This window comes from Hippichthys cyanospilos, chromosome 18 (assembly GCF_059441005.1).
Source record: "Hippichthys cyanospilos isolate Australia breed blue-spotted pipefish chromosome 18, RoL_Hcya_1.0, whole genome shotgun sequence".
In the NCBI taxonomy this organism is placed as follows: Eukaryota; Metazoa; Chordata; class Actinopteri; order Syngnathiformes; family Syngnathidae; genus Hippichthys; species Hippichthys cyanospilos.
In genome coordinates, this window is record NC_142386.1 from 4,623,528 (window position 1) to 4,647,323 (window position 23,796).

Here is a 23,796-nt window from a genome sequence, read left to right on the forward strand (position 1 = left end):
TACTGTTCTATGTATCCTCGGTACTGCATTATACAGGATGAATCATTTTGGCCTCAACACTGACCTCTGGAGGACACCACATGCAACGTCAAAACATTCAGCCTTGATATCTCCTGGCTTCGCAAACGTCCGCATTTTTGCTCATTACTCAGACGGATTAACTCAGTCGATCCCGAAGACGTAATTTTATGTTTTCTAAGAATTCAGACAATGCAATCCCAGGTACACACACACTTTCTCCCAAATGTCCCATGCAACACAAGACCATTATCATCAAATAAAGAAAACATTATTACCAGAAATCCCTTCAAAATTATTGAAAAGATGTTTTGTTTTTTTTTTGCTGGCAAAAGAGTCAATAATGGTGGAGGTATCAATGGAGACTTTATTTTTTTTATGACATGTTACATGTATGATTCACTTTAGCGATATTAAGCTTTCGCGTGAGTTTTGCTCAATTGGATGATTGGTATCTGAAAAATAAGTCTGACGGCGTATCCATTTTGACACACGACACATTTGTTGACCAAATCAGTTGCACCTTAAAAGTTACAAAGCACTGGGGATAGCTGGACTCTTATTTCTTTTAACAATTTGATCCCAGCAGAGGTTAAATTTGGACTGTATTTATCTTTTTTTTTTTTTTTTTTTTTTTAATCCTTTATAATAATCTCAACTGGAAATCTCCACCTTACAGGAACATAAACCACCAAAGTCCCACAGTCTAGATTGTATCTGAACACAGCGATCACCGATTAGGTGAGATAGACTGTGAACTGAAAACACATCTTGAGTATAATTATACTGTATTCTAATTAATTATTTTAAATAACTTATTTTCTTTTTAATTCAACAAGCAAAAGTAATGCATGAAAGAATCATGTATTTGAGCAGGGAAGTTTACCAGGATCATGGAAAATCTGAGATTAAAATGTATTTATTAATACTTAATAGTATTACAAAATAGAATACTGTACACTGAAAAAAAGTTAAGTTGAGCACAATTTTGAAATATTGATACACTAGTAACTAGAAGAATAACATCTTAATCACAACGCAAATATGAACAAAAATCACACTATAGTAGATCATAACAAATCATAGGGAAAAACGAACAGAACAAAATTAAATGTTTAAAAATAGATATACAAGTGAATGAAATAGAGATACTGGGAGTACGAGAGTGTGTTTAAATTTGTTCTAGAACACATTAAAACACAATTTTCTTCCAATAAATTTGCAGCAATGCATGAGACATTTTAACCTTAAGCTGATTGAATTTTTTGTTGCTTTCTATATTTTCAACAGAGCAAAATTATACATTCTTCGAATGGTTACACCCTTTTCAACGTTATTGTGAATCAAATCACATCCTTTCTGCCATAGTAACATTATAGAAGGACACAAATAAATGTTCTACATTTTCTGAGCACTTATCACAAAGCTACCGTTCACATCTACTGTATATCTTTTTCAAATCTTTTGCTTTTCTAACTTTGAGGCCAACCCCTCAAACGACATCACAGACGGTGGAATATTCTTTTTTATAGAGCAGCTCATCCGGTTATTAGCTGCTTGGCGCTAATCAAATATGAATAAGCTCCAGAAAGGAAGTCTTAAAGAAACGGTTGTGTTGCGCGGCTGCACTAAAGCACTCGGCTCGCATTCCCAGGAATACACGGGTGTGGATGCACCCACGTTGGAGACGAACACGTTTCAGCACTCTTCTCCTGCTTGCAGCCGTCACTTGCTGATGTGATGCAATGTGAGCGCAGGACACATATTCTGTGTGTGAGAGAGAGTGTGTGTGCGCCCTTGCTTTTGTGGGAACACAATCCAGGGTTGACTGTTTTCAGGGGACCATTTTGGTACGCGCCACAAGTTCTGACTTCTTTTTGAGTTTAGGGTAAGAGTTAGGGTAAGAGTTAGGTCATCTGTTCTGATGGTTAAGGTTAGGAACTAGGTTAATTTATTATGTCAATGGGATGTCCCCGCGATGATAGAACCTCCATGTCTGTGTGTGTGTGTATGACATAGTTTTACAAAAAGTCCAGCCACAGGTTCTCCTTTATTTATATTTTTTCAAATATTTGACAAACGGCTATAAAAATTACTGGTACTGAATGTATCAAGTATTCAAGTAATTAATTACCCAAGGTATTTAACTACTAAAGAAATTGTTTACATTAGGACTAAATTGGTCCATTACTTTAACAGTGAAGCTCCTAACAAGTAATTAAGTAATCGATACTTGGTCCATCGGTGCAAAATGAAACATCAAGTAATACTTTAGGTAGTAAAGTAATTTATTACTTTAGGTACAAAAGTACTTTAGTACTTTGTTTATTATTAAGTGTTTATTTTAGCGCCACCTTAAAGAATATAAGAAGAATATAATTAAGTACTTAGAGTTGATTGTCTGGACTAAAAAAATAAAACATGTCTTTTGAGATTGAATGAATAATTAGTTCAAAAGAAACTTTATTTTTTTGGGGGGCTACTTATCATTGCTTATTTTTTACAATCATTTCTGCCTATTCATTTTACATGTACATTTTTTCAACTGTCTAAACATGGTATCCTGATGAAGTTTGCATTTGTGGGAAATTAAATTAAAGCCTCTTGTTTTTGTCAATCTAGGGGGCAGCCATCTTGCCAAATGACATCACTGTTGCTCAGGTCTAAATTACAACCAATCACGGCTCACCTGCTTTCTGAGTTTGGTCACGTGACGTTTGTACGCCGACCCTTGAAAAAAGGTATGTCTGTCTTTTCCAGCAACTGTCTTCCTTGCTGCATCTGATTGGTTAAAATGGGCTGGCTTTTCAGTGACTTAGCGCCACCTGCTGCTGTGGCATGCACCTTACGGCTTCGGCATATTTGACCTTTTTTTTTTTTGAACATTTGAAATATATCTCACGCACATCAGTCGTTGCAAGACTTTTTTCTCTCTCTTGATGTTTTCTTGCCACCCTTCTTTCTCTCTTTTTGCGGGAAGTCAGCTGCTTTCGGTCCAGTAGCCTCAGGGCTAACTTGAGGGCCCGAGGCCTCTGGGATCAGACGGCGGGGCTGGCGGAGGGGCGGTGTTGCCGCAACCGCCAGGGGCCGTCCTCCAGGGGCCGCGGCTTTCCGTTTCATGTGAGTGTTCAAAGCCAGAGAGGAGGGAGGCGCTCGTCGCCATTGTTGTGTTGTCCGTTCGCCATCTCCCATCTTTTTTATTTCCGTCTTTGAGCTCAACTAAATGATCCTTCAAGAAGTATGGTTACTACAGTTATAGAAGGCGTTACTATACTCTGCTATATTGAGTGTTTTTCTCCTCATTATTATTATTGTTTTTTAATTTTATGGGAATGATCTTTTTTTTTCATGTCGTTCAAAAGACTGATATGCTTTAAGGTCACACTGGTTATGTTTTATTATCATTTTATGATGTATTATTAGTTATATTATTTATTGTAAGCTAATTTTCGTTTTTGAATATTTTTGCTTCCGATATAGCAGTACATGTTGCTGCTGTACATCGTTTTTTTATTGAGTTATTTTCTTGAAAATTATTATTTTTTAATTTCATTTAAATTTATTTGCTTTAAATTATTTTTTTCATTATCATTTTAGATTTTTAGACAGAAGAGATTCCCTAATAAAGGTAAACATGAACAAAACGGATGTATGGAATGCGCCCAAACTTTGACCTAAATTCCTAACTTTAAGCAAGATTTCAAGCAATGTTCCCCTCCTGAATCTTTTGAGTGTTTTTGACGATGTCAACCTGGCTCCCCCTTTGCATGCAAGGCACGGGGGCTTCCTTGTCTTGCGGCGGGGCGTCCCACTGGGACTCCCCGTTGTCACACCGATTCAGCGTCAGCTTTGTTTCAAACTGCGGAGACGTACGCTTACCTTCACGCCGTGATCGGTTTGGACAGTCCAGATGACGTCATGTCAGGCTTGTCCCGTTTGGTTTTCCTCTGTACACTTTCTTTCCATTTCCCCCTTCTGATTTACATCCCGATTTCCTCCATTTTCCTTGACAGGATCATTAACTGCATTGACTTCCTGTTCAGTTTATCACCCGATTGGAAAAAAAAAAAGAAAATCACACCACTGTGAATCCTTTCTGACTGGCTAATCGTATTCCTCAAGGCACTTTGATAATGGAGAACACTTTAAATTATGAATAGGGTGGATTGTGGTGTTCTGCAGTAGAATTAAGCAAGAGCGCCTAATACTATATCCTCCCCCCCCCCCCCCCCCCCTCCTTCGTTTGTCTGCAGCATTCCACAGTCTTCCTAGATTTTTTTTTTTCATGTACATTATGCTTATGAAACAAAATAGCATTCATAAAAAGAACATTTAGCTTCTGTGTGGGTATATATATATATATATATATATATATATATATATATATATATATATATATATATATATATATATATATATATATATATATATATATATATAATTTATTATAAGTATTATTTACATTTATATATCCTATTTAATCAAAGAGTATTATAAGAATATGTTCATTAGATTGGTAATGTTGTGCCCATCGTAAGAAATCATCATAAAATTAAGGAAAGCTTAAAAACATATAAAAATACATGTTAAATAAAAGCATAATTTAATATACTACATATAAGGCAATTTCCTTACTTTTTTTCATTCAAACAGTTTATTTATTACTGATCAAATTTTTGTCCCCTCAAAAAAAAAAAAAATGTAAACGTGGGGGAAAAAGTATTTTGAACTTTGGAACAGCGACAACATACATGCGCTGCAGATTAACTACCGGAATATTAGGAACACCTCTCTTGTTCTGCATTCACATGATGGAGCCAATCAAATACTTAGTTTTGTTTTGTAGACGCTGTTGATGCACAAGGGTCCCACTACAGAAAAGCACATCATCAGAAAAGGACATCATCTTCATCTCAAAGACATCAGTCATCCGATTCTCAGGTTCCCCCTGTGTGTGTGTGTGTGTGTGTGTGTGTGTGTATGTTGTCATGATGGTGATAGAAGATGACTAATAGAGTAGTGAGGATAGCTGTCTTCTTCATTTTCATTTGTTGCTACTGGCTATGAATGAATTATTGATTTCCGGGGGGGTGCCTCCCACACCCTCTCCTTTCCCCTCTTGCATTCCCTTAGCGTATTTTCCGCACTTTAAGGCGCACCTAAAAGCCTTAAATTTTCTCAAAAGCTGACAGTGCGCTTTATAATCTGATAATCTGAGTGTTTTGTTGACAATCCCTTTAGCGCAGCTCCACCTAGTGGCTGCATAATGCATAGCTTCTATTCTATGCGCCTTATAATGCACTGTGCCCTATGTACGAAAACACTTTTAAAACAGATCTTTCATTTAAATATAATTTGGGATCAGCCATTTTGTGTGGGGAGTGCAATTGCGCAGTACTGTATAAGATTATTCTATTTGAGGGCTATCGTACATGGGCAAAAATATCATTCAATGATCTGCCGAATATTTATTAGTATGCTTTGAGATCATCCGTGCGTTCAATATTTTGGGGGTTTGTGTCATTGTAACTTTATATCCCAATTCATTTGAGAAAAAAAAAAACCCAAACATTTTAATGCAAGCTTGTTGCATGACAATATGCCCTGTAAATAATTCACGTGTGCCTCCGTCGCCACATAATACACACACACACACACACACACACAGCTTCAGCTCCACTTACCAGCACAGTCTCTTCTCATATCAAGCAGCCCATCCATTATTTACACAACCCAGGCCCTGTTTAACCTCCTATTGAAAACCCCCCTCCCCGTAAATCTATTTGCGAATGGCTTTCCAACACACTCAACAAACATTTCATTACACTCACATCAACTGTAAATGAGATCCAATATAAATATGGTTTCCAAATGACCTGAGCCTAGCAAAAATGGAACTTTGCTGTCAATGGCAGTGAATGTTCATATTAAATGATGCTGGAATAATAAATGAAAAAAAAAAAAAAATATATATATATATATATATATATATATATATATATATATATATATATATATATATATATATATATATATATATATATATAATTCCGCTGTAAAAATAAGTCACACAAATGACTTTTAGAAAATAAGTCATTTATTCCATTTAAAAAGTGACATTTAAAAGTGCATCAACTCTTTCAATGCCGTGCCATCGTGCCAATGTATGAATCACGCTTTCAATATCCATCAACAATATTAAAACTACCCCCCCCCCTCACACACACACACACACAAATGAGAAAAATCAAAAAAATATTATTTGAATGAAATGGAGCATTGTTTTTGCATTGTGCACGTCATAAACAGTTGTCTAAATCTGCTGGCTTTTAGAAATGCATAAACTCCTGTTTGAATGCTCCAAAAAAGTTCATAAAATATAGAGCGTTATAAATAATTCGACATCAATAATCCATACTGCAATCATTCATGCTTGCGGGGGGCGGGACCACATTCAATATCATTTGCACATAGACGTGATGAAGTGACAATAAACAATTTGTTTTGAATGGTTTCTAAAGTGACATAATATCCCTGAATGTGACATAAAGTGTCTAGTGTATTTATAATATCGTACAGCAAGATGGTGTGTTCAACAAGTTCTGTTTTAATGCTTTAAAAACTGGGGTTCTAGGGGGTTTGGGAAATCATTTCCGATGAATTATAAAGTGGCATTATTTTTTAATTGCATGTCTGTGCTCGTGAGGAGCGGGCGGCGCGCCAGTGAAATTGATAAAATAAGCCAGTTAAAAGCCCCGATAAGGATTTTCATGATTAAATTTGATCAACTTTATCAAGTAGTAGTACGTGGCGAACCACAGGGGTCGTACTTAAGGTCACTTTACTTCTTGTGGCCCACTAAGTAAACTTGGATTTTTTTTCTCTTTTTTTACTTTTGTTTTCCTCACCGATTCGTTAAACAGAAACAGAAATCTTATATATGTTGTTGTCGCAATTAAAAATCGATCTAATATAAAGAACAGTTGCCTCCGAATTTCATTATATATTTGAACGAATCAGATGGTTTCGGTTGAAATTAGGTTACTTAATCTGTTAAATTGTTTTGTTTTTTGTTTTGTTTTTGTTTTTTGGATGAAGCAAATTGTAAAATTCCATTCCTTAATGCAAAAATATGAGATTATTGATAAATTGATCGTCTGTCAGTTACTGTTTGAAACGTATGTTAAAAAAATCAGCATTTTTTTTTTTTTAATCCAACACAAAGTCTATTACCAAATGACAGGATATTATTTCCTAATAGACTGAAATTTCAAAGATTTGGACAAGGTAAAGCTTTACACAATCCACTCCAAACGATGAATTGATTATCATAGAAGTAGTTGTTTATAGCACTGGTTCTAAATATGAACCCCTGGGGTTCGATGAGGCAGTCGACAGGACAAGCCACACGCAATGTGTGTGTGTGTGTGTGCGCGCGCATATTCGCAGAAGCTTTTCTTGACACCGCATTTAGCGTTGTGAAAAATTTCCCTAATCCAAAAGCTTCGGCGCTGAGAAATCTGCGGCGTTCACTGCATTTTACAAGGATAAGAAGCATTGAGCTTTAGCTGAAACGTTTTTAAAATGATTTCGATCGAATCGACGGTACGCATGCCGGATATGAATGATTGATAGGAATATTCTGTGGTGCTCCTCGGAAAAATTCCCCCGAAGTTTGGGAAACCTCAGGAAAGTGCAGTAAAACGAAGGAAATAATCCCAAATATCAGAGGCGTTCATTTGATCCCAGGGGATCATCGGCGCGGACCATCATCGTTTTACGGACGACGCGTTCAAAGTCAGTGCACGGCCGAGTACTTCATGCGCTTCTGCTTCTGCCTCTGGTTGCAGAACCACACGCGCACCACGTTCTTTTTCAGGTCCAGCTTCTCGGCGATGGCGGCGATCTTCTCCGAGGACGGCCTGGGCTGGATGGCGAAGTAGGCCTCCAGGGAGCGCTTCTCCGGGGCGGCGATGGACGTGCGCCTCCGCCGCCGGGCGTCGTCCGCCCCGCCGCCCCCGAGCGGCTCCTGCGCGCCGGCGCTCCTCTCCCGGCTCGCCGCCTCCGCCTCCTCCAACCAGGCGTGCAGCACGGGCTTGAGCGCGATCATGTTGTTGTGCGACAGGGTGAGCGACTCGAACCTGCAGATGGTGCTCTGGCTCAAGGAGCCCACGCCGGGGATCTTGAGGTCGGCCAGGGCCGAGCCCACGTCGGCCTGGGTCACGCCCAGTTTGATGCGCCGTTGCTTGAAGCGCTCGGCGAAGGCTTCCAGCTCGCGCGGGTCCGACTCCACCTCGCCGTGCGCCGGCGCGGCCGGGTGCGGCTGTCCCATGGCCGCCATGGCCTGGTGCAGCTGCCCCATGGTCTGGAGGTGATGGTGGTGATGATGGTGCTGGTGGTGGTGCGCGGCGCCCGCTTCCGCCACCCCCAGGCTGCTGGAGAGATGCTCCAGGAGGTCCCCGGCCTCCAGGAGCTGGTGGCTCTGGAAGTTGTGCTGGTGATGCGAGGCGACGACGGCGGCGGAGGAGGACGCGGAGGCCGCGCCGCTCATGGTATGGAAGCTGGCGTCTCGCCTCGCCTGGGAGACCAGGATGCTGTCAGCCGCCGCCTGCAGAGCCAGCAGGCTCTCCTCCACGCCGCCTCCCAATATATTGGCCTGGAGCTGCGAGCAGGAACGCGCATAGTCGGGGAGTCAGTGGGGAATCGTGTCAGAGAGGAGGCTCATAAAAATTCAAGAGGAGGGAGGAGTGGCTGGAACAAAGTCACGTCAAATCACATTTACACACTTTTCTCCCCGTGATTGCCCCCCGCCCCCCGATTCCACCCTACCTGGGGCCCCTGCGCGCACATCCTGCGCATGCCTTCGTGAAGGCCCAAGTGCTGCTTGCCGTCCACGGTCATCATCATCATCTCCGCTCTCGTCCTCGCGGCGTTCTCTCGGCAGGTTGTCCCGCTCTGGACTGAGCGTGTCTGTTTTGGCCCCCGCCCCGCGATACCGCCCTCATCCCTCCTCATCCCCCACTCTTATTTCACCAGCCTCCTCTTTAGTCAGCTACGGTTACAACAGGTGGAGCTCTGCGCATGCGTGAGGTTTCGCTTGGGTTGCAAAATAATGCAAACATCATAAAATAATGTACCGCTGTGTTAAGAAATCAGCACCACGGACAGCTCAGTGTCTTGGACAAATGCTGTGTATTGTGCTGATTTTTTTTCTGGTACGTTATTATTCTTGCGAAAAAGGATGAATTGTTTGGATGTAACGAAGGAAAAAAATATTCATAAATAACTTTGTTACGCCTTTCCAAGCATTTACAAAATTATGAAAAAAATGTAAATGTGTATCGTTTGTAAAGTATGTGCACAAGGGTTAATACATCCTGTAATTATTTTCTGCTTTTCCAGATCAAACCCAAATACATGGTCTTTCCTGGGCAATCTTCAAAGTGGCGCCCTCTTGTGGTACGTAGAAGAAACTGCTCTCTAACACCACCTACTGTCTTGAGGTGAAACACAAGTCGACGAAGATTTTTTTGTTTGCTGACATAGTTTGACCGCCGCTCAACGGAATGTTGCAAAAATCGCAGGACAATCAGTGTAATAAATCCGATTCAAATGCATCTAAAAAATTGGAATAATAATGGTTGTAGACGGTCTAAAATTTGGACAATGGTTATTTTTGTACACAAAATCTCCCACGTCCAAATGCAATCACATAGAAATGTCAGAATGCTCCCATGTTTAAATTTTACGTTTTAATCGTCTGCTGGAAATTTCAGCTTCCTAGTGTGTTTTTCCCATTGATTATTTTATATCATTAAAAAAAAAAATCAAAGGAATTTCCATTATTGTAACATAATGCCACAAGGAACTGTGCGAATCCCTGAAGTCAGAAGCGAGTGGCCTTTTTGTGCGCATCTGATCTCGCTGCTCGCATGTCTGCCTCTTCCAACTTGTCAATAATGCAACGAGCATCCATTACCATGCTAGGGCTAATATTCATTACACTGGTGGTGACAGGGGGCGGGGTTTCGGCTATTACGCTCGTCCTGGCTTTGTCAATGGTCTATGACTTGGAAGAATTTTCATTTGATGGGGTGGCCCCTGCATCCCCCTTTTGCACGCCACCGGGGCTTACTGAGGAAAAGTGGTGTAGAAAACGGATCAAAAAAAAAAATCTCAACGGCCATTTTTGCCTGAATAAAGCATGAAATCCCTTTTCTCACTCTCCCCTCTCTAATAGGCACCGGGGTCATTCATTATTGACAGGTGATTGTTTTGGGAGTGTCATTGTGTGTGTGACAATGATGCTGAAGATGCCGTTGTGTATATTTTTTTTATGTGGGGGGGGGGGGGGGGGGGGGCATGACTACTGCAACACCTGAATAAATACTGGTTCAAATATTTACAGGAAACAAAAAATATATCAAAGGCAGTATGGTGGTTGAGCGGTTAGCAGTTCTGCCTCACAGTTGTTTTGGTTTAAATCTTTTTAAAAAAAAATATACATATATGTGACTTAAAAATTTGAGTTGTTGCACCTGCATGTGTTGTATGTGTCTAAGATGCGAAATGACAAGGCAACACAAGTCTTAAGATGATATTTCCTGGAATGCTTTTGCTTTTTTTTTTTTCTCCACCACAAACTTTCCAATTTTCTTTTTTAAATTCATTTCTTTGCTTTTTTTTTCTTTTTTTGCCCAATATCAAATTGTATCTTTTTTTTTCCCCCTTTTGTTTTCCTTGAAGCAGCCCATTCCTTCGTCTTTATTGGCAAAAGCAAACATGCTCGTACATTAGAAAAACCATCTTTTTACAAACAAAATGACATTAACATACATCATCATCATCGACATTCTGCAAATATAAACAGTAACAAATCCAAAACTATTATCCGATAAACTTACTTTTTACACTACGGTGTATTATTAGCGCACGTACAGGTACAAAAAAAAAATGGGGGATAGATATTCAACTTCTCTGAATATACAAGAACCCGGTTCCTTTGTTCTTTTTAAAACCCAAGGAACTTATTACGGATGCGAGAGAGAATATTAATCAAGGTGCGAGGATGATTCCAAAGGACACAGTGATTGTATTTACATGCAGGAGTTCAATAAATATTCTTTTGGTTTTAGTTTTGAACTTCTGAAGAAAAATAAATGCGAGCATGTTCACCCACACCAAGGCGCATGGGAACATTTTTTATCTGGATTACAATTGAATTTGGATAAAGTAGGAAACTAGAAATTATATATTTTGTTTTTTTTTTTTGGGAGGGGGGTGCGAATGAAATGGACCAAATTGTTTTTCCCGTTTAAAATAGATAAACAAACCACCCTTGAAAACACAATTTTAAAGCAAATATACAAAATCTACACACACAAAGTAAATCACATTCTATTTAAAAAATTAAAAAAAATCCTCCGAGCGTTTGACAAGTGTAAGGCAAAGAAAGAATTTGGATTATTTCTGTATCTAATCTCTATATATACACACGTATGTATAGTACATACATTTACATAGTGTATACGTATGGAAACATACATACATGTATGTGTGTGTGTATGTATATATATATATATATATATATATATATATATATATATATATATATATATATATATGCACGCAAAAATGCAGTTTTTTGTTTACATTCAAACATGTGGGTTGCCTTGTTTGTTTGATAAGCAGAGGTTAGAAATCAAAGGTGATATTTACAGCAAAGGATTACAATGTGTGCAATTAGTTTTGAGAAAATCCTCCACGGGCCATACTAAAATGATAGAATAGAGAAAATATATCTTATGAGTATTTGTGGGTTTTATACACGTTTGTTGAATAGAAGGTCCGAATCCGATTTCTAGCACGCCATCTGCGCTATACACCTTGGAAGAACGCTCGAGCGAGGGTGTCAGAGCCGTTTAATTTACTGGTGTTCTTTGCCCGCCCTTCCCCGAGAAAAAAAGCAAATCTTAAATACAGTAACGTATAAAAATATCTTTTCACAGTAGACTCAAATGTTGTGCATTACAAACAGTTAAAGTAAGCACTCCTAAACTCCAAAAGCGAAGCTTTGGCCTTTCTCAGCAAAATGGAGAGCGTTTTGTTGAGTGGCGGGAACCCTTGAAAAGCAAACATCCTACTTCTGTTAGCCTTAAAATGACTTTGTTTAAAACACTGGCAAAAGGGCTCGGGGGTCCTTTCGAGTGATCCGCACTGGCGATGCTGTCGCCTTCATCGTCTCCACGATCTGCTTTCGTACTTGTCGTCTTCGTCGTCGTCCTCTTCCTCTTCCTCCTCCTCGCCGGGCAGATAAGAGCGACTTTCCTTTTGCTGAAAAGAAAAACGCACCGACGCACGTTTTGAATTGACTTCCGATTTCTATGCTTTTCCCGTCAAACTGTATATACTGTAAAAACTAACAAGTTATGGGTCCCAATAGAACTGTCTGGAGTCCCGAAAATTGCGCAGTAAAAAGGACAAATTATGCATTTACAAGAAGTGAGCAAAAAGCAACAAAAGATACAAATAAATGTCAGGGTAAAATTGAATGAACTTACATGTGGCATGAGTCATCATCTTCTTCATATTGCAACCGCTAGTATAACTTAGTCCATATTGGAGGAAAAGTCCGCTTTTTACTTTGAGTGTAGTGTTTGTTTGGTTTCAACGTGTCTGTTGTGTTCCTCTTCTCGATCTTCCCAAGCCTTTTGTTTTTGCTTTTGCATGTTTTACTTTCTGGCTCATTATTACCTGATTGCGTAATACTTGACTAATCGTAAAAATACTGATGAGTTGATGTTGTTTCCGGCCTAAAGATTGAGCTTTTGCACCCCCCCCTACCAAGTGGTCTCCTCCTGTTGGCTCACACCCAACTATTGGCAATTATATCACTTTGACTGTGTATGTACGTGGTGAAACTCGTAGAACAAAACAATGAGGTCGTAGGACATGCGGTACCGTGTTGTCGTCGTCTTTGGACTCCTCCTCCTCGGGCTCTGTGGTGACTGAGGGTGTCTTGGGCTTGTACCAGGAAATCTGCAACACGCGACCTTTGAACTTGGCGCCCTGGTTGGCTGCCTACACAGTGTGAGTGGAAAAATGGAGGTTTAGATCAGGGATTCTCAAACCGGCGTCCACAATAACTTAGGTCATAAAAATCAAAAATTGAGAAAAGGGCCTAACGCGACTTACGTTCTCGGCTTCACTCCGAGTCTTGAAGGTCATGACGACACTGGTGGCGTCCTGGTCACGGAGCTCCTCCAGATCACCGAATTTCTAACCGTCAAAAAAAAACCAAAAAACGTTTCAATGTAGTCTAACTATGACCATTTTAAGACAAGCCTTGCATTGCATTCTCACCACAAAGTGTGACGTGAGCTCCTCTTTCTCCTCCTGGGTGACCCCCACAATATACAGGGCCCTGGGTCGGTGGTCCACCACCATGCGGTTCACTGAAGCGCCGCGCCCCCTTGCGCGTACGGCGCCCGTTTCAGCCGGCGCCTTCAGCCGGCCGCGACCTCGACACGTTGGGGATCGGAGGATGCCCAGTTGCGTGGCCTGGAAGGAGGGCGGCATGACAAAAGAAAAGACTTGAAAAAGGATTCAAAGCGAAGACCTGGGACCACTTCGAAGCAATTCCAAATTCCCAAAAGGTGTGACGATGCTGCCTTCTTGTCAAATCCAAAGGTAAGCAGAGCTGCATTAAGCTTTGTTCATGTCTTGCAGTGGATGGGGTTCAAACTTTTCTGGCGTCTTTTCAAATGTGAAGTTTTGGGGGTTTTGTTAATCCTGCCTTGTCAAAGGCCATAAGACAAAGGAGTGCAATTCGAGCTAGCAAAAAAAGTCCAACAAGTGGGGTGTGTGAATTGTAAAACTAGGTCTACTAAAATTCCCTGTCTCGATGGCTTAGTTTTCAGGGTTCAAGTGTTCAAGAAGAAGAACAGGAAGTAATTGACCTCATAGTAGTTCACTCGTCGAATAATATAGAAGCATCATCTGTAAGTAATTTCAACCTTTTACTGGGCACACCGGCCGGTGGCCGATATCGAAACAGGCAAAATTGCAGAAAGCGTCCGTAACCGCCATTGCTTAAAATTCTCTAAAAATTATTGCCTGTTTAGGACTTGAAAATAGAAAAACGTGTGCCTAATAAAGGCCGTTTTGAATCGCGACAGTCCTAGTTCAACTGTATTATATTTTTCATAAATGCAGCCCTCGGAGAACCTTCCCCTCACTTTTCAATTAGACGCCCCGTCTCACGTCTCTCAAGTTTACTTCCTCACCTCTCAGGAACCTTTCCTTCCATTTGGTCCTGCACTCGTTTCCTTCTCTCATCGCTCCCGCCCGTGATTTTTGTACCCGCCGGCTTAAACTTTAATGAGGTGGCCTCCATCGGCGCGAGAGCGCGTTGAGTGTCGGATTGGGCTTCGTTAGCATTTAGCCCTTCCTCTGGGCTTGCTAAAGTGGCTGCGCTTTTAATGTGCACGGGGAGGATAGGCTCGGGCTAAAAGGAGGGGGCTATGCATTTTTTAACCACTAGCTAAATTAGAGCCCACAGGCAAGGAGGGGGGTCGGGGAGACATGTTGGAAAGGGTGTTGTACTATCAAAAGCTGTGTTCCTATTCGGGGGCTGTTGTAACATAGCAAGCCCCGTCTGTGTTGTGTTTCAGTGGGACGGCACAAGTGGGGCCAGTGTGAAGTTCAGATGACTTAGTGCTTCTTTAAGAAACCGGGGGCAGTTTTAGCTTGTTTAGGAGTGCTTAAATGTGGCTTATTACCAGCATTCAACAGTAAAACGGGACTTCAAACAATTAAAAACAATAAAACAGAACAACAGTTCCCGGGCCTGAAATGCAAGGATGGTAAAAAAAGAAAAGAAAAAAGATTTACCTCCTTCTGTAGCTGGCCCAGTTTTCTCTTGAGATCGGTCGTGTCTTCCCCAGAGCTCATTTTCTTGTGGAAGTCCAACTCAGCATCCAGCAGTTCCTTCTGGGCCTGTATGGAAGAAATGAACCAAAATACAGTTAGTGATGAAAAAGCTGAGTTAACTCGAACCTGTGCTATGTTTGCATTTTCCCGCTTGCTACGTGAGGAACACCTCGCAGGCATTTCAAACTTACGTCGGTCTTGGTCTTGGGCTGATTGTGATTGGCTTTAGACACTTGGGAGGCTAAATTCATTTCGTTTTGGAGCTGGGCAATCTTTTCAGTCAGCTCCTTCAGTGTCTTCATGACATTGGCTCGTTCCTCTGGTTTCATACCCCGGTTCTTCTCCAGACGATTAATCAGCGCCTGGTTTAAAAAAAAAAGAAAACATGTCAATGCGTCCCTCTATTTCTTATTGTGTAGTTATTCCAGCATATGTTGATCATATGTGATATATAAAATGTATGCATGAACTAAATGGTAATTGCTACCATGCTAAAGCTAATCGTGATTGCTAACCAGTTTTGTTGGTGTGTAAAATCTCATATGTATTGGAGGTAATAATGAGTAGTTATATTAACCTCTCACTTCAACTAGCGTTAAACTTTGCGAGAATATTTAAAAACAAAATTGCAGTTCTTAATTAGCGTATTTAATGGAATAATCGACAGGATAATCGACATGAAAAAGCTTTGAGTGACATCCCCACCATCAGTAGTTGATATAATTATTGGAAAGGTAAACAGACAAGCAACAGAACTGATAATTCCTACCTTCTGACACTCAATCTGCGTCTTTAGCATTTCTTGCTTCTTCTTGCGCAAGTCATGCTGTAGTTTTAACGCCTCCTGATGAAAAACATCACATCGTACAAGACATTAAACTGGTGAGGCGATGTACGGCAAAACTACGGGCAGATCCAAACTGCCTCTTTGCCATCACGTCACCATCATAATGCGTATTAAAAAATTAAGCAACATGCCTGTTTCTTCTTCAGGGCTTCCTGTGCTTCCAGTGCTTTCGCCGTTTTCCCAAGGCACTTGGAGGACGACTTGAGCGGGGTGGAAGTGTAGGGGCCCTTCTGGGTGTTTGCCGGCACCGGTGCCACCTAAGTGCCGTGCACAACGAAACGGGAAAGCAACACATTTAGGTCATCGCATGGAGTCGGGAGATGTCGGGCGAACAAGACTTCACTTTCAAACGCTACTTGCTGCAAACTTTTCCGAATGCATACACAAGATTATTATTGGCTTTCATGTTTTGTTTCGGTGCTTTTAATTAACGGTTCTGTATGAAACACAAGTTTAACCGAATTCTCCCGACAAAGGGGATTGAAAAACAAAAAGTACGCACATTGGCGGCTTCTGCATTGGGATTTAGGTTATCAGGTGTGCTTGTGGTGCCAACTGCCGACCGATGCTTGTTCAGCACATAAGCAGCGGGATTGTGCTGCTTGATCCCCTGCAAAACAAATATGTAAAACGCTCAAAAGACTGCAGGTCAAAGTGTTGACTAAATTTAGTAGAAGTGGGAAATGCATGGGAAGAAAAAATATCATTTTTCCGGGCTTTCCATACCTGCGATATGAGGCTGGGAACGGAGCCGGCCACTTGGCTGCCGGCGCCCTGCTCCAGCTGGTGAATCCCTGGCATGTTGGACTTGCGATGCCAGCGCATGTTGATGAAGCGGTTATTGAGAACCGCCTCCACGCAGTACATGGCCCGACGAGCTTCTTCGTTGGATGTGAACTGGATCAACGCCACCTCTGGGTCGCCACCGAACACCACCTGGATGGGTGAAATTTATTCCCAAAACGGGGTTTCACAGTCTTGTAGGACATCTGTTTTGTATTTTACTGTTTCCGTTTCTTTTAATTTCTTTTAATGCGCTTCCTTGTGTTAATGCTCCAATTTCTCCTTCTCCAGATGATACCTGAATGTTGACGATGGTCCCAAACTTGCTGAAGTGCTCATTGAGCTTGGTGATGGTGTTGAGCTCCGGCGGGATGTTGCGCACCTCCAGCTTGGTGTTCACGTGGAAGTTCCTCTTCGGGAAGCCGCCTTTGTTGTTGAAATTTGGCCTGAAACCAAGAGAGGTACGTGAGGACGCAATTGGTATGATGAGCATGTTCTTACTCACCTGTGTGAATTGTGGAAAAAAGTATGTTTGTGGTTTGTTGGAGTAAATTAGGTGACAATTTCACTTTGTGGTTTTGACATATCACAATCAATACAAGATTAACGTTCAAACCTCTAGCTAGACTACGCAATCAGGAATTTTGGGGCCGAACAGCGAGTTCAACAAAACTGGTCACCAATCTGGGGCAAACTCATTCATAGTGTACTATAGTAATAGTGGATGCGTTAAATAATCACATCTAGTATATATAGTGCGTCTGGGAATTCACTACAACAAAACTGGAACAGTTGGAGGTTAAAATACACTAAAGTCCCAAGTTCCAGGAACTTCAATACAATATATTACTTAACTATCATGACTAGAAATAAACATAACCAGTGGACAAAATACACAGCTATAGAGCTAAAAAAGCTGTGCCCAACTGCTGAAAAATATTCATTTGGTTCATTTGAATTGAGCCTCAAACACATGCACTTTGCGGAAAGCTTGGTCACCCAATGCAAAACGCTTCAATTCTTACTTCTGCATCCAGGGTTTTTTAGCCGTGGGTCCATCTGCCGTCATACATCCCATGGGTCTCTTCCTGTTGTGATGCTCTGAGTTGAAACAGGACATGTTACTTCCTGGTGTGCTAGCCGGAGCGGCGGGCTCCGTTTGGATCACTATATTAGCAGCTAAGGGTGCGACAAGAAATAGTATCTCATTATCAAATCTTTTCCGTCTGGCGCTTTCTATTGTGAAGGTTAATACTCGATACCTCTGGAGCCTTGTCCCTCCCCGGATGTGAGCCCGATAAGGTTGGGGCGCTGCGTCTGTACTCGGGGAATAAATTGGCGATACTGGTTCCGACCTGCTCCAGTCAGCCCTGGCGATTCTGGGTTGTAGCCCTCTGCATCGTAGTTATCTGAAAACACAAGGAGGTGATTTTTCAAAGGGGACCCAGGTGCGATTAAACAAATTCACCCAGAATGCCACACGAGACAGACGCAACAGCATTTCAAACCTCAAAACTATGAAGTGAACATGGGCATACATTTATAATTTGATCATTATCAGTGAAATTAAACTACATAATGAATAGGACACAGACAAACAATCATGTCATCGCTGTCCAATGAAAAGTACTCTACATTATGCGACAAAAAAATTCTGAAACTCAAATTGTTAAAGAAAATAAAAACTCAAATGGAGGCTTTTCATTGGACGGTAACAGTGTGTATGCATGATGAAAAATAAAATACATTCAACAAGATGAAAGTGAGTTTTACATCAGTTTTGTTTTTGAGCAGTCAAGTTGTATTATGGTTTTTGAGCTCTAAAAAAGTATCAATTCAAGCTCGAAACAAGGCACTGCATTAAAGTTATTTTACTTATTTATGAAAAGACACATGAGGGCGAACAAGTTGGCGGGACCAAAAACAATGTCAGAAAATAAAGTAGCACTGCCACATTCAGGTCAACGGGCGACATTGCAGCCCGCGGACAACGACAAACAAAAATCACGTGGGAATGAAAACAGGGTAGAATTATGAAATAAATCAAACTCAAATAGAGTAGGCAAAACGAGTGACGAATAGTGAATGAATACTGAACTCCCACGACAGCCTCCAATCAGCTTACATTCAGACTGGACATATCGGGGACGAAGCGACACCGACGTAGAGGAGGGAGGAGGCGGAGGCGGGAGTGGAAGAGGAGGCGGCAGCCTCACGCCGGGCGGCCCGATGGGAGGCGACGACGTGATCGCTGACTGATGGTTGGGGGTTTCCATTCCACTGGTTGGGATCAGTGGAGGTGGTCCTGATGGAGACACAAGCCCAAGCTAATGTCTCATGCCAGCCAGTCCTTCACTCGCGGAGGCTGAGTCCTTAGTTCACATACTTAATGCTTGTATTTAAGTGACAACGGACATGGCAATATCGAGAAAAGCTCCTTGTTCTGCTATTGTGAGCGGCATTAACACATTTATTGACACTGAAATGCTAGTCATTAAATAACAGCTTATAAAACAAAATCTTGAATTGCAAAATTGACCACCACACTAAGTGCCTCCAAACCAAACTTTACATAGGCGTATGGATACATTTTTCTCATTGGCATTTAAGATTGAAATGCACCATATAGCAAGAGCATTAAAGAGTTTTTTATAGAAATATTTATTTATTAAATACATATGTTATGCAACTGTATAACAAATAAACAAAGGGAGATCTTTAATGGTCTCATTTGCATAACATACCAGGTGACAAGTGAGGCAGGTTGCTCATTATATGGACAGCCATTTAGAGGAAATATGAAAGGTATCATTTGGACCAGGGGAGACCAGTGTGGTGGTCCCCGGGACCAAGTAGCCCTGCTAGGACCAGGTAGGCCTGTTCTAAAAGTAGCTCACCAGTGATGGGACCTAAAAGTGATCATTTTTTTCCCTAAAAAGTATTTCATATTTATATAGATCTGTTTCTGAATTATATGGAGATATCTTTATAGCATGATCAGTGTCTCTCCCACAAAAAATATCAGTAATTAAAGTGCTAACCATTTTCTTTTATCACAACACCTGAAAAACATATATCGAGCAAAAAAGTTGGTGCGCCTTGATATATAAGATAGATACTCACCAGTCAATGAGAAGACGCCAGGTGGCGGCGGCTGGCCGTAAGTCGGCATCGGCGGCGGTGGTATCCTGAGTGAGGGGGGCGGCTCTGTAATGGGCGGCGGCATGGGCAGGCCGCCGGGGGGTATTACGGGCGGTGGCGGGAAAGGGATGATGTTGGGGAGATTGACGTCATCCACGATGAGGGGGTCGTTGCCGTGGTCAAATGGGCACAGGTCGCCGCGGACGCAAAATCCCTTTTCTGCATTTGTGGCAGAGGGTGGAGGGAATAATGTCAGAGAGGGCTTGGATGACAAAATTCTACAAATAGTCAAATACTTTTGTGGACTGCTTGTGTGACCTGTTAAGGTCTATCTGGCGCCATCCTGGTGTTTGCTAACTACTGTACAATATGTTGAGGTAAGTTGGAGAGTGGCTTGATGATATTAATTTAAGAATAGTGCTTTGTTGTCATCTTGGTGTAAGGAACTAGGTGGAAGTGCAATGAGGGGTTTAAGATACGTAAAATTAATGCTTGGAAAACATCTTGTGGCATTTATAGACTAAATTAAACCTTTTTTGGGGGAGGTAATTAATTACTTTGAATTATTGGTGACAAGTCTCAATTCTCCGTTAAATCAGAGGTTCACCTGCACTCGGTATTAATTGTGAAACAAGCTTTGACCTCACTGCGGTCGGCTTGATCTAAATGTAACGCAAAGACTTAATGTCTCTGGGAGCCTAAGACAGACAGTATTTACTTCACGGCCTCATTAAGGGAACCAATCCCTTGTGACTGACTACTGTGATGGTGATAGAAGGCGCCGCCTTCAGGGGCAGTGGATATGTTAACTCTGCTTACCTCGGGAGATGTGTGTTTGAGCCTTTCCCCATTGGGGATGATGGCCTGAGTGATCAACATTAGTTGTCATTAACCATGAAAACAGCCATCAATAAGCCCTATGGGCAAACTACATTTGTTTTACTTGCGCGCATATTGAATACACAAAAAGTGCAAGTAAACCCAACCTTTTAACCGTTTTGTTTTTTACGCCCAAATTTTGTGTATTTACTTAGCAGCAGACTCTCAGTCACACACACACACACACATACAAAAATAAATAAACATTCTGATACTGTGTCACATGGTAGTATCAGTCATAGTACATCAGTACATTGCCAACTGTTATTTTAAGTGGAGAGAAAGTGAGCGCTATTTGATGTGTAGCAGTTGTCTGGATTGGGCATACCGATCTGGGATTAATTTAGCCGTCCATTCGAGCAGAGGTCACAATAAAAAACAATATTTGTATGCTTCAGTTTCACTGCATCCCTGATATTAACTATCAACTATAAGAGGAGTAAGTGTGTGCTTACCATCGTAATCCCTGCACCGCTGCTTGCGTGAAGGGTTCTTATTGCTGAACAGCTTTCCGTCTTGCCTCGCTTTGCCATAGTAGCCCGACCAGCTGTCTGTGGTGCCATCAGGCATGTGCGCGTGGGTCGCCAAGGGGACGCCGCCATGACCCGGGCCGCCGGCGGTGGATGAGAAGGGATGCAGAGGAGTGGGTAAGAGGGGCGATGCAAGCTGGGGAGGCTGCTGGGGCCTGCCCGGGTTAGAGGAATTGTAGCCATCTGCGTCCTTTCTCTCCACCTCGAACTTTGACTTGAAGTCTATATGAAAGACAAAAAAGGTATCACAAGAGCTCAGACAATCTTGCTGTCACGTTACACAAACCAACCATGATAGTAAGGCACATTCCAGCCTCCGTGGTTAAATCCCATATGAGGTAAATGCAAAGCGGTCCACATTTTAAACTGATTTGAACTTCCAACGACTGCAAACCAGCCCAGTCTTCTTCTCAGCTGTGAGTTGTTGATTCTCACCTCGTCCTCTGCTCTTTCCCCGGCTGCCACTCCTGCTTCGGCTGCGGCTGTTGCTCCTCCCGCGGGAGCTCCCCCTGCGCCGCTCGTGGCGCTCCCGCTCGCGATGCAAATCGCCGCCGCCGCTCTTGCCGTGACGATCAAAGTCCCGCCTCTTGCGCTCATCCCGCCTTCTGTCATCACGACTCCTGCGAGGTCAGGAAAAGAGACGACCACCTTTAAATTCAGCCATTACAAGTGTAGGTTCACATACATATGTCCCAGTTATAACTATGCACGTGATTCTCCACAATTTTAAATGTCGTGGAAAAGTTCACTTATTTAAATAGTTATGTACGTTATTAAATACAGCATCAAACATTCATTAAATGTATATATTAAACGCCTGAAGTAAATAATGCTCTACCAGCACAAGTTCTATCAGCGCTTAGATTTAACTGAAGCCAAAATAAAACCTGGACTCGTTGAAGTCAGAGCGGTTCCTCAGAGGACTCCTCCTGCGCCTGTTTTCTCTCTCCTCCTCTGGAGCTTCAATCTTTTAACGACGAAAAAAGTTATCACTTTTATATGTTCATAAATTAAAAATACAGAAAATCAATTCATTCTTACTTCCACTGCATCTGATTTGGGTGGAGGAAGGTTAACCACTTCTTTTTGAGTTTCTTTGGCAATGGAGTTCCCCTGGTAGTTCTTGCTTGTCAGACATTCAAAAAGTTTATCCACAAAGCCGACAGTCTCTGAAATGGCACAATTAATAAATAATGGTTAATCAATCATTCTCAAAGTAACAATTTTTCCATGTATAGTAGATAACTAATCATAAATAATAAATGCTTTCCAAATATTTCAGCCATGACAAAACAGCATTTGTAATATAGGAAGGCTGCTAGATGTCTGATAACAAATACAAGCACACAATTTGTTGAGGTAAAGAAGTGAGCATGAAAGCAAAACCTTTTTGCAGGAAGACATCGAGCTGATCGGCACACAGCGCTTTGAGCTCCTTCTCTGGTTTGTCCTTCTTCACCAGAGCCACAACGTAATTGGCTAACGCAGCGGGGTCTGCATCACATCTGCAAACAAAGAAAGAAATCAACAAAATCTCATATCAGATTTCATTTTTCTTTTATCTCTGCCAGTGTGGCAGGTCAAACAACGGAACAGACTTTCACTGAAAGGCGGAAGGTAACATTTAGTGCCATTACTACAGCAGAATCATCGCTGTGTTCAACTATCCCCCGCATATTAAGATGAGCTCATCTTTATTGCAATGTGCTGTAAACACGCTTTGTGACATTTACAATACATTTGGTGGTGTGTTGATATTTTAATAATGCAAATTGTTCAAGTACTATTTTTAGCCATTGTCTCTGACCGAATAAAGTTTTTGGAACCATTTTAATGTTACAGGCCGCTGGTTAAACGTTAAAAGCACGTTTTCTAGATTGTTGCAGGTGGGGTGATATCACAATAGAAGCCCATATTAAAACACCAGAAGCTTTCAGCAGTTTGTAGCAGCTACTCAACGTGTAAAATTGCAATAAACAGGGTAATCTATGTCATCAATTTCACGGGAGAGTAATGGTAACTATGGTAACAGTCGTGGAAAGCGTCCACTCTTAAACATGTTAACCCATTTTGGATTTATGAAATTCCAAGGAGCCTCTAGGATAGCAAACAGTAGGGCGCATGCTGTACTGCAGTTGAGAGGCGTGCTCCAAGAGTAAAAGTTGTTTTTTCATATGCTATATTAATAAATCGTCCAATCATTGTGGGGAACACAGTCAGCGTGTTAATTACCAGCAAACGGAAAGTCAAACAGTTTCTTAATTGCAGGCGATCGGCTACCGTGGCCAGTTTCTAGCAATCCCCCCTCATTGATGCTAGCACACTAGCTAACTACGTAGCATGCGAGCTAAACGACATTTCAACTATAACACTCACATCGGCTCCAGAAGTTTTGCCAGCCATGACTTCAGAGCGTCCACATTCTCTATAATCATCGTGAGGAAGACGATACAAATGTCTATACAATGAAACGGAACCCCAATATGTCTGCTTTCATCGTCTACAAATATATATATGCTTTAGGGGCCTTCACTCTCCACTGGCAGGTCGCACTAAAGCACTTTACGATACGTTCACTCACTTCGGTGTCGTAAAAGCACGATTGACACGCATGCGTTGTTTGTATTTAGATTTTTTTCTTTAGCCAACTATAAGTCATTGAAATAT

General features: G+C 41.6%; 2 protein-coding genes and 1 long non-coding RNA gene across 5 annotated transcripts; 1 reads left to right on the forward strand and 2 right to left on the reverse strand.

The window, feature by feature from the left end:
- Positions 1–6,093: 6,093 nt before the first annotated feature.
- Positions 6,094–8,983, reverse strand: pou4f3 (POU class 4 homeobox 3). Its single transcript, XM_088441241.1, has 2 exons — positions 8,848–8,983; positions 6,094–8,680 (listed from the first exon to the last, which is right to left on the reverse strand). The coding sequence occupies exons 1-2, from the start codon at positions 8,926–8,928 to the stop codon at positions 7,817–7,819; spliced, it is 945 nt and encodes a 314-aa protein (XP_088297367.1). The 5' UTR covers positions 8,929–8,983; the 3' UTR covers positions 6,094–7,816.
- Positions 8,984–10,607: 1,624 nt separating this feature from the next.
- On the reverse strand, positions 10,608–23,674 carry rbm27 (RNA binding motif protein 27). 3 transcript variants are annotated; one of them, XM_088441238.1, is made up of 21 exons: positions 23,506–23,674; positions 22,516–22,634; positions 22,171–22,298; positions 22,017–22,096; positions 21,565–21,749; positions 21,055–21,351; positions 19,703–19,939; positions 18,705–18,884; positions 17,842–17,988; positions 17,605–17,680; positions 16,878–17,025; positions 16,523–16,732; positions 16,299–16,406; positions 15,928–16,053; positions 15,719–15,793; positions 15,141–15,311; positions 14,911–15,015; positions 13,381–13,578; positions 13,213–13,296; positions 12,979–13,098; positions 10,608–12,351 (listed from the first exon to the last, which is right to left on the reverse strand). In XM_088441238.1, the coding sequence occupies exons 1-21, from the start codon at positions 23,562–23,564 to the stop codon at positions 12,253–12,255; spliced, it is 2,952 nt and encodes a 983-aa protein (XP_088297364.1). In that variant the 5' UTR covers positions 23,565–23,674; the 3' UTR covers positions 10,608–12,252. The 3 variants fall into 3 exon arrangements, with proteins under 3 accessions (XP_088297364.1, XP_088297363.1, XP_088297365.1); XM_088441237.1 differs by having other exon boundaries at positions 17,605–17,758; XM_088441239.1 differs by lacking the exon at positions 18,705–18,884 and having other exon boundaries at positions 17,605–17,758.
- Positions 15,763–22,901, forward strand: LOC148408594 (uncharacterized). Its single transcript, XR_015868607.1, has 4 exons — positions 15,763–16,740; positions 16,871–17,040; positions 21,135–21,800; positions 22,526–22,901. It is a non-coding gene; the product is annotated as an uncharacterized LOC148408594 (long non-coding RNA).
- Positions 23,675–23,796: the final 122 nt, after the last annotated feature.